At 59.1% G+C, this 13,162-nt stretch overlaps 1 protein-coding gene across 4 annotated transcripts in view; it reads right to left on the bottom strand.

The window, feature by feature from the left end:
• Positions 1-13,162, bottom strand: part of TFDP1 (transcription factor Dp-1) — a 36,516-nt gene that overhangs the window by 17,865 nt on the left and 5,489 nt on the right. For all 4 annotated transcript variants that reach the window (XM_051841995.2, XM_051841994.2, XM_051841996.2 and 1 more), the window contains exon 3: positions 3,674-3,740. In XM_051841995.2, coding sequence (XP_051697955.1) covers positions 3,674-3,740 — 67 coding nt within the window. The remainder of the gene's footprint in view (positions 1-3,673; positions 3,741-13,162) is intronic.

The following is a 13,162-nucleotide window of genomic DNA, read 5'->3' on the forward strand; positions in this document are numbered from 1 at the left end:
TGCACACAGCATGTGTCTGCACACATGGCCCTAGTCTGCACACAGCACACAACTGCACATGCTACACCACCCCACAGTCTCTCCTTTGGCTGTGCAGCCCTCTGGCATCCTGAGCAGCACTTCACTGAAGGGCCATCGTCTTCCACCCAGGAGCAAGGTCACCATGTGTGCAGAAGCTTCATTATTGGGCTGAAGATGGACACTGACTTTTCAAATTGTCCTTTCAGTTAGAAATAGGGGGTAGGGAGTTGGCCTTTGGCGGCCATTTGGAGAATGATCTAATAGTGGATGGAATATCTCTCTCTGCTTCAATAAATAAAGCTTTTTGATACAAGAGGTAGAAGGATAAAAGGAGAAGAAAAGCTGGCTGACGGTGTCTCCAGGAGACTCCCTGGGGGTAACCAGAGGAAGGGTGACAAAAGTTACCAGGGAAGGCAGGCCAGGTTGACCCCACGCACAGTCCACGTGTGTGCAGCCACGTGTGCTTTCTTCCCTCTGCCTGCCATTGGACCCTATTCTGAAGCCAGACGACCCAAGACTGGGGAGGGAGGAGAATAAAGACAACGAGGAGGAGGATGGGGTCTCTCGTGAGTCCACTCCAGGTCACCTCAACAACTGCCCACACCTGCAGGCACGCTGAGGATGAACACTCAGCCCGTGCGTGAGTCTCAGTGCCACAGTTCTTTCCGGAAACCACTGATGTGTATTAACAACCAACCAGAAGAAAGTTTCTACAAATAACATGTCAATCACACACTCCAGTTTTAAACACTACAACAGAAACAGCCAAAACAATGGAACTGTTAAGGTCAAAGAAACCCACACAGGGCCAGCACTGTGGTGCAGTAGGCTAAGCCTCTGCCTGTGGTGCCCGAATCCCATACAGGCACCAGTTTGTGTCTTAACTGCTCCTCTTCCGATCCAGCTCTCTGCTTATGGCCTGGGAAGGCGGTGAAAGATGGCCCAAGTGCTTAGGCCCCTGAACTCATGTGGGAGCGAGCCCACATGACACTCCTGGCTTCAGATTGGCTCAGTTCCAGCCGGTGTGGCCATTTGGGAAGTGAACCAGCAGATGAAAGATCTTTGTTTCTCCTTCTCTAACTCTACCTCTCAAAAAACAAAACAAAAGCCATACATTGTGCACCACAGCTGGAAAGTCAGTGATGCAACAGCAAATGCACAGAGAATACACATTCACACTTCCATGTGCACTCCTAGGTGCAGTGTGGCCGCTTTGAGTGCTAAATGAGGCTTAACTGAGACCCGGGAGACCTGAGCCAGCCCAGCAATCCCCCTTCCAAGTGTGTGCCCAAAGCAACACACACCTGTGTCCATGCACTGTCCAGCAATCTCTCTCCAAGCATTTGCCCCCATGCAATGCATGCCTGTGTCCACACAGGAATGTGTGTGTAAGCGCTTGTATCAGCATTTGCTATTCATAAAAAACAGGAACAACCCAAACGACTATCACCACTGCAGAGCCTGTTTGAAATCTCTTCCCTAAAAGTACACTGGAGGCTCTCATCCTTGGACGTCTGTGCATGCAAAATTTTACGAATCTGGAGTGTTTCTGGGGAAAAGAACTTCCAAGTTGTCAGGGGTGCAGTGGTCATTGTCGTCCGGAACACTGCTGGCTGGCCTGAGGCTCAAGTGCAGCTGCTCAGGAGCCCGTCAGAGGTTGGAAGCCAGGGCGCCGCAGCACGCAGGTGAGCATGCCTCTCGGAGCCTGGAGCAGCAGCAGCCCACAGCCGGGCTGGGAGCATCGGGGTGAGCAGAAGGGGAGAGGCAAGGGCCCAAATGCACATCTCAAAGACACACCACGCTGCACTTGCCAAGCCTGCTCAGCATCGCCAGCTCACAAGGAAATAGTACAGATTTAAGCACAGGCTTGCCAGCAAGAGGAGGAGGAGCGAGCCAGTGTATCGCACAGCAGGGTGCACCTGGGATCCCAGACACAGCAGGAGCTCAAGCAGCTGGGGACACAAAACCCAACATTTCCGCGGTTCCTGCCTCATCACTTAGACAGAAAACACCATGCCCGAAACTTCTGTGACATTTTAATCCAGTAAGCGACAGAGAACCAACACCTGCACAAGCGCCTGTGCGCACCGCAGGCCCAGGTGGACAGCCCTGCCCCCCTCACCCTCAGAGGCTCCGCGAGGCTCAGCAAACAAGCAGGAAAACCGTGGCCCCTGTGTGAGGCGTGCAGGGCACACGGGCTGTAGTGCACCCCACAGGGAAGCGGGAGCCTTCTGCAACCTCCAGCTCAAGCCTTCTGGACCTCTCTGCCCTGAACCCAGGGAGAGACCAGGAAGGACGTGCCCAGCCCTGGGGACATCTGGACCTGGCTCCTCTGGGTGTGGGTGGCTCCTGCCCAGCAGAGAAGGCCAAGTGGAGGCCATCACTACTCCCCACCCCTCGGTTCCAGGAAGCTTCCAAGATCACTTCCTAAGGCCTCACGGTTAGAGTAAAAACACTTTTATACTCGAGAGTAATCAGAAAAACTAGAAACAGGTAATGCTTAAAAACAACCTAAAATGCCACCACTCCACAAGCAAAGGGGACACCTCTTGGCCCTGCAGGCAGAGGATTCTCAGGACAAATGGAGACTCTCCGAGCAGGCTCACTGCAGACTGCACTGGAAGCATCCAGCATGCACCTCTGGCCCTTCATTCGTCCGGGACAGCCGCAGGGCAAACCCCGACGCAACGGCAGACTGAGCGCGCAGCCAGTGGAGAGGCAGGACTCCCAGATCTGCACCCCACTCCCTCTCAGGTCTCCTTGGGAGTCACTGGGTGCAGGAATGAAGTGCACACCCAGCCCCCATGTGAGCAGGCCTGAGGTGGGCACCCAAGCCCCAGGAAGAGCCGGCCTAAGGTGCACCCAGCCCTGGAGTAGAACTGGCCTGAGGCGTGCACCCAGGCCTAGGTGGAGCCAGTGTGAGGTGTGCACCCAGCCCCAGCTGGAGCCAGTGTGAGGTGTGCACCCAGCCCCAGGTGGAGCCAGTGTGAGGTGTGCACCCAGCCCCAGGTGGAACCGGCATGAGGTGCACACCCAGCCCTGGAGCAGAACTGGCCTGAGGTGTGCACCCAGCCCCAGGTGGAGCCAGTGTGAGGTGTGCACCCAGCCCCAGGTGGAGCCAGTGTGAGGTGTGTATCCAGGCCCAAGTGGAGCCAGCATGAGGTGTGCACTGAGCCTCCAGGTAAAACTGGCATGAAGTGTGCACCTAAGCCCCAAGAGGAGCCGGCCTGAGGTGCACACCCAGCCCTGGAGTGGAACTGGCCTGAGGCACGCACCCAGGCCCCATGAGCAGCCATCTTCCCTCTACGGCACCATTAGTGCTCCTGGCCACAAAGCAAACATCAGCCACACCTACACAACTGATGGGCAATTCATAATTCCTGGAGAACTCCATTTTCTTCTCCCAACCTGTCTACGGTTTTTCTCACTGTTGCAAACAGTAAGCCTAAATCAGAAACCAAAATGAACAGCTATGGCTGCGCAGGTCCCGGTGGGTCCTAATGCTGGAGCCCAACTCCACACGAGATGGCCCCTGGAGCAAGAGAGCCGTGCGTGGCGCTTCCAGTCACTGCTTCAGCAGCCACATGTCCGTGATGACATCAAGCTGGACGCACCCACTGGCAGACCCCCACTTCCGGAGGCGGTCCCTTACCTTTCCCGGGGCTGAGGTTCTGGTCGATGAAGACCTTCAGTTCTCCGTTGGCTTCAATCAGGCCGGCCTGCAGACAGCAACAAAAGCACCAGTGAGTTCAGCATCCGGAACAGCCCCTCACAGGCCAAACCCCTCAGAGGGCTCTGCAAAGTAACAGCCCCACAACAGAGGCCGCTGCTGTCACAGCTCACACCTCGGGCACAGGCCATGCCGACACACCGGACACCGACAGGGACGACTTCCAGGGGCCAAACAGCCAGTCTGCCAGGCACTCGCAACGACACAAGAACTCTGTGCCCATCAGCAACGGAGAGCAAATGCTCCCAACAGGCGTCAAGCAAAGGGCAGGGTGAGCAGCAGGCAAGCTCAGGGGGGGTCTCCAAGTGCCCCTCAGCTGCCCCCCCAGGGAACGCAGGGGACCGACCTTCCAATCTCCTGTTCTCAGCAAAGCATCAGCCCCAGGGTGAGGGCTCCCCAGGGAATTATGGGCTTCCTGCAGGCAACATGCATGCACACATGCAAGCGCACACACACACACACGCATACAAAGCACCTCAGTATAGCACATGCCAACTCCGTATACACACACACACGCACACAGCAGCTCAGCGCATGCACACAGGTCTGCAGACACACAAACACATGCGGAGAAACACACAACAGTTCAGCACATGCACATGGCAACTCCGTACACACGCGCATATACACAGGCACACAAAGCAACTCTGCACAACACTGAGCCCAGTGCCTCCACATACACAAAAGCTCAGTGCATGCACACGTGTGGGCAGGTTAGGCTAAGAGGCTGGGCTGTAGGGCAAGGCCTGAGAACAGGGCCAGGATCTCCAGTCAGCTGGGCGACCTGGGCAGGCACAGCCGGGAGTTTGGTCCAGAAGAAAGCAGAGCAGGTAACACCTCACAACAGTAAGGCCCACAGGACCACGCTAGGCAGCTAAGACCTGGTGAGCACAGCCCACGGGGAGCTCCAGGAGAGCGACACACATGTTTCAGGCCAGCGCACAGCAGGACGGGAAGGCAGGCAGGTAGGCAAGGCTGAGGGAAGGAGCCAGGGAGAACTGCTGGGAGGTTCAGGCCAGCTGCCCCGCGGCTTGGGGTGTGCGCGCGGCCTGAGCCCCAGCTTCAGCAGTCATTTCAGCGATTACAGCTGTGACAGATGGGCAGGCTGGGCCCCACCCTGCTTGGGGATGCCGTCCTTCTCTGGGCGCAGGTCAGTCCCACACGCGCTGCTGAGGCCTAACACAGCTGAGGGCCACGCTCACCCCACACTAGACGCAAAGTGGCACGGGTGCCCCTCTGACCACTCAGCCACACCCTAGCACCTGCAGATCCAGGATGACCCCAGGGGTCCCATGTCACGCTCCAAGGGCCTCTCTCTGAAGTTCACTGCTACCTGCCTACTCCTGAGCTACCTCACCACAGCCACTCAGCACAGTGTGGGCAGGGGCGGCGCCTGCTCCAGCGGCACCACGGGGACAGACTCGGAGCAGCCTGGCATGGCCATGGGGCCATGGTGCCCATGCCGCCTGTGCTCAGTTTACGCTGGGGCCCAGGCACTGGCCTCCAGGGTGGACACTGCCAGTTCTGAGACACAGACACCGATCTCCCAACAATGAGTTCTGCCACACAGACATCCATCCCTCCACCTGAGGGTCTCAAAGTCACCAGGGAAACACGCCGCTCCTTCCCGGAGGAATCAGGAAACGGAACAGCCCTAGTCTCTGGTTCAGCATAAGGCGACCTCGCGGAGCCGCAGCTCTGTGCAGCAGGGCCCGCACCACAGCGTGCGGCAGCCCTGTTCCCAGATGCCTGTGCCCGTCCCGGAATTCGGGTGCTGAACGGACGCGGCAAGGCCCGTGGGAGACGCGGTCCCGAGGGCGGAGGGTGGGATCGCACCCGAGACGGGGCCCCAGAGGGCTCTCCGGCCCGCCAGCAGCCGGGGACTCCCGGGCAGAGAGAGCAGCATCTGTGGCACAGAAGCCACCACTGTGCCCCGGGTTTGTGTCACAGCAGCCACGGGGTGAGGATGGCCCTGCTCTCCTCGCTGAGCGGCTCCGGCAGCCCAGGGAGGGCGGGCTGCCGCAGGGCTCTCAGAGGACGGCGCTGTCGCGGGGTCCCTCAGAGGACGCGGCTTGTGACGCGGGGTCTCTCAGAGGATGCGGCTCCTGACGCGGGGTCTCCCAGGGGACGGCGCTGAGGGGGCTCCTGACGCGCGCCGGGTCTCTCAGGGGACGGCGCTGAGGGGGCTCCTGACGCGGGGTCCCTCAGAGGATGCGGCTCGTGACGGGGGTCCCTGGGAGGGCGGGGCTGAGGCGGCTCCTGACGCGGGGGTCTCTCAGAGGACGCGGCTCCTGAGGAGGGGTCTCTGGGAGGGCGGTTCGGCTCCTGATGCGGGGTCCCCGGGGTCTCCCAGGGGACAGCGCTGACGCCGCTCGCCGCTCGTGACGCGGGGGTCTCTGGGAGGGCCGGGCTGACGCGGGGTCTCTCAGGGGACGGCGCTGAGGGGGCTCCTGACGCGGGGTGCCTGGGAAGGCGGGGCTGCCGCGGCTGCTGACGCGGGGTCCTCTGGCGGGGTCCTGGGGAGGGGTCCCTCAGAGGACAGCGCTGACGCGGGGTCTCTGGGAGGGCGGGGCTGAGGGGGCTCCTGACGCGGGTCCCGCAGAGGACGGCGCTGCCGCAGCTGGTGACGGGGGTCTCTGGGAGGATGGGGCTGCCGCGGGGTCCCTGGGAAGGGGTCCCTCAGAGGACGGCGCTGATGCGGGGTCTCTGGGAAGGCGGGGCTGCCGCGGCTCCTTCCGGGGTCTCTGGGAGGGCGGGGCTGCCACGGCTGCTGACGCAGGGTCCTCTGGCGGGGTCCTGGGGAGGGGTCCCTCAGAGGACAGCGCTGACGCGGGGTCTCTGGGAGGGCGGGGCTGAGGGGGCTCCTGACGCGGGTCCCTGGGAGGGCGAGGCTGCCACGGCTGCTGACGCGGGGTCCTCTGGCGGGGTCCTGGGGAGGGGTCCCTCAGAGGATGGCGCTGACGCGGGGTCTCTGGGAGGGCGGGGCTGAGGGGGCTCCTGACGCGGGTTCCGCGGAGGACCGCAGAGGACGGCGCTGCCGCAGCTCGTGAAGGGGGTCTCTGGGAGGGCGCAGCTGCCGCGGCTCCTGACACGGGGTCTCCCAGGGGACGGCGCTGAGGGGGCTCCTGACGCGGGTCCCGCGGAGGACCGCGCTGAGGGGGCTCCTGACGCGGGGTCCCTGGGAGGATGGGGCTGCCGCGGCTCCTTCCGGGGTCCCTGGGAAGGCGGGGCTGCCGCGGCTCCTGACGCGGGGTCCTCTGGCGGGGTCCTGGGGAGGGGTCCCTCAGAGGACGGCACTGCCGCGGGGCCTCTGGGAAGCGCGGGGCCAGGGCGCGCGCCCTCCAGCAGCAGGGGAAGCGCCGCCCCTGACGACAGACCGAGGCGGGGACGGACGAGCCACCCGGCCCCTCCCTGGCGCCCGGCCACAGCCGCCTCATTCTAAGCGGCTCTGAAGGCGCAGAGCGGTGGGCAGCGCCCGACCCGCACCGTGAGCGCAGCGGGCAGAGCCGGGGCAGACGCTTCCGGAGGACCCTGCGCCCGCGTGAGCCGTGAGTGCCCTGTGGGAACCAGAGCCTCCCTTCCCCAAAACCTCACCGAGCGCCCACCTTCCAGAAGCGCAGGCACAGGGAGTGGAGACCTGGGCAGAACCCCCCAGGAGCACAGGCAGCCGGGGAAGCCAGGCGTCGCCAACCACGCGCCTCCACACGAGCGCCGGGCCAGTGCCACTGGCCTGCCCCGCCCCTCCTCCTCCAGGATGGAGCCCAAGCGCCGCAGGAAACGGGGACCCACGCCTGCCCCAAACAGTGCTGATCAGGTGTCTGTGAAACTCGTGCCCAGCATGACCAAGTGTCCAGCCCTGCCCAGGACCAAGAGGGGCTCTAGGGTGCAGAACCTCCCAGGCTCACCCCAGGCAGGACTCGGGCTTGCTGGCAAGAGCCACTGGCCCCAGGAGCTGCCAACAGTGACACACCGGCACAGCTCACAAGGGGCTGCGCCAGTTGGCCCACAACCCTGCTCAGTTCACAGACAAGGGGCCGGCACAGCGACTGCTCCTGTGACCGCGCAAGGTCTCACCTCAAAAGCCAATCCCGTGTGAGTCTCCCAGGATCCAATGCCCCACCTTGTACCTGCCCCACCCGTAGCTGCCACTGGGGCTGCCCTAGGGAGCTGGGGCCTCCAACACTTTAGACATCAAGTCAGCCCAATTACAACATCAAACACAATTATCTGTCTAGGAACAGACTGAAATAGATCCAATTACAGGCTCTTTGACTTCTTGATGTAAGTAATTTTTCTTTTTTAAAAGATTTTGTTTATTTTGAAAAGCAGAGCTACGAGGTGGGAGGCCTTCCATTCACTGATTCACTCCCCAAATGGCCACAATGGACAGGGTTGAGCCAGGCCAAAGCCAGGAGCTTCTTCAGGGTCTCCCACGTGGGTGCAAGGACCCAAGCACCTGAGCCTTCCTCCACTGCTCTCCCAGGTGCACTAGCAGGGAACTAGATCAGAAGTGGAGCAGCCGGAGCCTGAACTGGAAGCTACATGGGATGCTGGAACTACAGGCAGTGGCTTAACCCACTGCACTACAGCCCCAGCCCCAGCCCCAGCCCCAGTGTAAATCATTCTTACAGATTAACATTGACTAAACAGCACAAAACCTCAATCACATAACCAGAAATCTTGCTGTGAAACAACTGTCACGTCACTCACCACACACCATCTACCACACACCATCCATGACTTGAAACCCACCATATGCCATCCCACAATGCACCATCTACCACACACCATCCAACAACTCACCCACCACACCATCCACAACACACCATCCCACAACTCATCTACCACACATCATGAAAAGCACACCATCCTGGGGCCGGCGCTGTGACGCAGTGGGTTAACGCCCTGGCCTGAAACGCCAGCATCCCATATGGGCGCTGGTTCTAGTCTCAGCTGCTCCTCTTCCGATCCAATTCTCTGCTATGGCCTGGGAAAGCAGTACAAGATGGCCCAAGTCCTTGGGCCCCTGCACCCACGTGGGAGACCCGGGAGAAGCTCCTGGCTCCTGGCTTTGGATTGGCGAAGCTCTGGCCTTTGCGGCCAATTGGGGAGTGAACCATCGGATGGAAGACCTTTCTCTCTCTGCCTCTCTTCTGTGTAACTCTCTGACTTTTAACTTTTAATAAATAAAATCTCTAAAAAAAAAAAAAAAAAAAAAAAAAAAAAAAAAAAAAAAAAAAAAAAAAACCACACACACACATCATGCCATCCCAGAGCTTTCCCCTAAAAGCTGTTGCCAGGAGCTGTGAACCATAGGGCATAGGGTCTTTTTTTTTTTTTTCTTGACAGGCAGAGTGGACAGTGAGAGAGAGACAGAGAGAAAGGTCTTCCTTCCGTTGGTTCACCCTCCAATGGCTGCTGTGGCCAGCGTGCTGCAGCCAGTGCACCGCGCTGATCCGAAGCCAGGAGCCAGGTGCTTCTCCTGGTCTCCCATGCGGGTACAGGGCCCAAGCACTTGGGCCATCCTCCACTGCACTCCCGGGCCACAGCAGGGAGCTGGCCTGGAAGAGGGGCAACCGGGAGAGAATCCAGCGAACCGACTGGGACTAGAACCTGGTGTGCTGGCGCCACAGGCAGAGGATTAGCCTATTGAGCTGCGGCACCAGCCAAACCATAGGGTCTTGATGATTACATCAGAATATAACTGCTGCAGGTTTTAAAGTTGGCACTGAAGTGGCCATCAGGTCTATGATAAGGGCTCCACATGAGGCTTAGGGCACAAACTCACAGCAGGTGCACCCTAGGGTCAGTGTGCAGCTCACATCAGGTACACCCCAAGTCAGGACACAGTCCCACAGCAGGTGCACCCCAGGTTAGGACAGAGACCACAGCAGGTGCACCCCAGGTTAGGACACAAACTCACAGCAGATGCACCCAAGGGTCAGGATGCAGCTCACAGCAGGTGCACCCCAGGGTCAGGACACAGACCCACAGCAGGTGCACCCCAGGGTCAGGACACAGACCACAGCAGGTGTACACCTGGGTCAGGACACAGACCACCACAGGTGCACCCCAGGATCAGGACACAGTCCTACAGTGGGTGTCCCCCAGGGTCAGGACAAAGTTCCACAGCCGGTGCACCCCAGGTTAGGACAGCCCCACAGCAGGTGAATCCAAGAGTCAAGACACAGATCACGGCAGGTACACCCCAGGTCAGGACACAGATCACAGAAGGTGCACCCCGGGGTCAGGGCGCAGACCCACGGCAGAGGCACCCAGGGTCAGGGCACAGACCTGTGCTCTCTCCTGTTCCCACCTGCACTGCGTGACAGAAGCAAACACTGCCGCTCTGTTGTCAGCGAGGACAAGGCTATGAGGCACTTGCACTGCATAGGAACAAGCCCAGGGCCTGCTGCTCGGCTCACAAAGGCAGTGTTTTAATGGAAAGCACTCATTTCTAAATCAGAACACAAATCAGAACAGGATGCCTTAAAACTTCACCTATCAGAGCCAGTGTTGTGGCGCAGAGTTAAGGCACCACTAACAATGCCAGCGTCCCTTACAGAACGCCACTTCCAGTCCCAGCTGCTCTACTTCCCATCTGGCTCCCTGCTAATGAACCTGGGAAAGCAGCGGGAAGATGGCCCAGGTGCTGCCACCCACGTGGAAGAAACCCACATGCAGTACCCGGCTCCCGGCTTAAGCCTGGTCCAGACCCTGGCTGTTATGGCCATTTGGGAGTACACCAGCAAATGGAAGATCCTCTGTCACTGTGCCTTTCAAATAAATAAATCTAAAATTTCACCTATCAGGGCCAGTGCTGTGGCACAGTGGGTAAAGCTGCCATCTGCAATGCCGGCTTCCTGTGTGAGTCCTGGTTGCTCCACTTCCCTGCTAATGACCTGGGAAAAGCAGTGGAAGGTGGCCCAAGGGCATCCATGCAGGAGACCCAGATGAACCTCCTGGCTCCATCCTGGCCACCTGGAAAGTAAATCAGCAGATGGAAGATACCTGTCTCTATTTCAAATAAATAAATACATATATCTTTAAAAAAAAAAAAAAAAACCTTCACCTATCAAAGCAAGTTCTGTGCACTTTCAAATTATCACCATCGAACTCAGTGCTGGGAAGGGAACAACTAGACCCTGACCCTCGGTCAGAGGTCAGGCCCCATCTCTACAGAAGGAATCTGGCAGGACGTCGCCGAGACAGCGCATGCCTGTGTGTGCATGTACGTGCATATTCATCTATCACTGCGCACACGCACATGTGCAGGGCTCACGGAGGTTCACTGTAGATCTCAACAAATTTGACAAAAGTTTTAACTGGAAACCACCAGAACCCCAGCAAGAGGCAGTGGACAACCACGTGTGGCACAGCCCCAGGCGGGGCAGGCAGACGCTCCCCTCCCTACAGCTGCCTCCCAAGTTAACTGCATCTCCCACTCCAGCTCCCTGCACACCTGGGCCACGTCCATGGCCACACCCTGTACTTTGTAGTTAAAGCCTGGAGATTCTGCCCAACAGCCTGGAGGCTGCACTTCCACGTCTCTCATCCTCCATCTAAAACAGCAGAGGCCGCAGATGGCTCACCCAAGACACTCAAGCACGGCGGCCATCTTGAAGGGGCCTTCAGTCCACAGACCAAGTTTACAGCGAGGTGCCAAGCCCAGGGCACTTGTACAGTTTCCCAGGGCAACTTAATTTTCCCATAACTGGCGTCTACAAATCCTGTCAATCAAACATACAGCTGCTAAAACCGTGGCAGGAAAAAAGTGCCTGCCATGAGACACTCACCGTGCACAGCGTGAAAGGAAGCCACGAGGGGAGCCAGCGAGCCCCATCTCTGTGCAGGAGCCCTCGCAATGTGGGAACCAGCTGGCACCCACAGGGACAGGCCACTACTCTGCCATCCCCCTGGGGACTGACTGATGGCACTGCTCTCTGCCTTCTGTTTTTCTATAAGTTTCCAAATTTTCTGCAACTCAGCTTACTTCCAAAAGCAGAAAACCACTACCTGAATTGTTCCTAATAATTCAAACTCTGTTCTACAGGACTTCCCACACACGGGCCATCACAGGGCAACCACAGCAGGAGAGGCCCCGGAAGCCAGCGGCACATGGGTCACACGTCAGGAACCTCGAGTTCCAGAGGCTCTCAAAGGAGCCCCCAGCATTCCTGCCACCAGGGCAGAGCGACCCGGGAGAGCAAGGCAGGGGCCAGAGCAGGGCGGTTCTGGGACACAGGCCGTCACTGTCTCATGACCTGCCCAGGGCCAGGGCAGGTACAGGCACCTGAGTGAGATGTGTACCCTAGACCTGCCCCGGAAGATTCCTCAGAAACAGGGTCCTATAAATCAGGGCTCTGGTGGACAGAGCCCTGAAGTCAAGTAAGGGACTCTGACAGAAGGGGCAGAAGCCACGACTCACCCGGGAGCCCCAGGGCTGCCTGTGCCACACCCGGCAGGGACCCAGAACCACCACACCTGCACCGGAGCCCCAAGGACGAGACCAGCTCTGCAGCAGCCTCAAAGGTACACTCCTTACGGGAGGGCTGCACTGGGCCCTGTGCTGGGCACGACACCCACAAGAGGCAGCAGCTGTGGCCAACACCTTGGTAACCCAGGACCACCTGGAGGCAGGGGTCATCGGATTCGACCTCTACCTCAGTTGACCCCAAAGCCCTGTGCATGCTCAGCCACAGCTGTCGGTTCTCTGAGCACAACGTGGGAAGCACCAGTCCTCGTAACACAGCATAGAACCATGCTGAAGGCTGAGCCAAGTACCAACTCCACACATGCACTGAGTGCTCTACAGTGAAAAACACTTTTTAAAGTCCCAGCAGGGAGGAGCTATCCTAAGCAGGTGCCCAGGTGAGGAACACTTCATGCCAAGAGTGCCTGGCAGGGGCTGCGGGTCCCCTCGGGGCTTCAGGGCCAACTCGGGGGACCCTGCCTCCAACACCCAAGCTACAGAAGAGACACCTTCACCTCAGCAACCTCGGGCTAGGTGTTCACACAACACCTGTAAAACAGGATGCGGGGCCAGCGCCGCGGCTCACTAGGCTAATCCTCCGCCTAGCGGCGCCGGCACACCGGGTTCTAGTCCCGGTCGGGGCGCCGGATTCTGTCCCGGTTGCCCCTCTTCCAGGCCAGCTCTCTACTGTGGCCCGGGAGTGCAGTGGAGGATGGCCCAGGTGCTTGGGCCCTGCACCCCATGGGAGACCAGGAAAAGCACCTGGCTCCTGGCTCCTGCCATCGGATCAGCCGCGGCGGCCATTGGAGGGTGAACCAACGGCAAAGGAAGACCTTTCTCTCTGTCTCTCTCTCTCACTGTCCACTCTGCCTGTCAAAAAAAAAAAAAAAAAAAAAAAACAGGATGCGGGGGCCACCGCCTGTGACACTGGCAGCCCT

This window comes from Oryctolagus cuniculus, chromosome 9 (assembly GCF_964237555.1).
Source record: "Oryctolagus cuniculus chromosome 9, mOryCun1.1, whole genome shotgun sequence".
Classification (NCBI taxonomy): Eukaryota; Metazoa; Chordata; class Mammalia; order Lagomorpha; family Leporidae; genus Oryctolagus; species Oryctolagus cuniculus.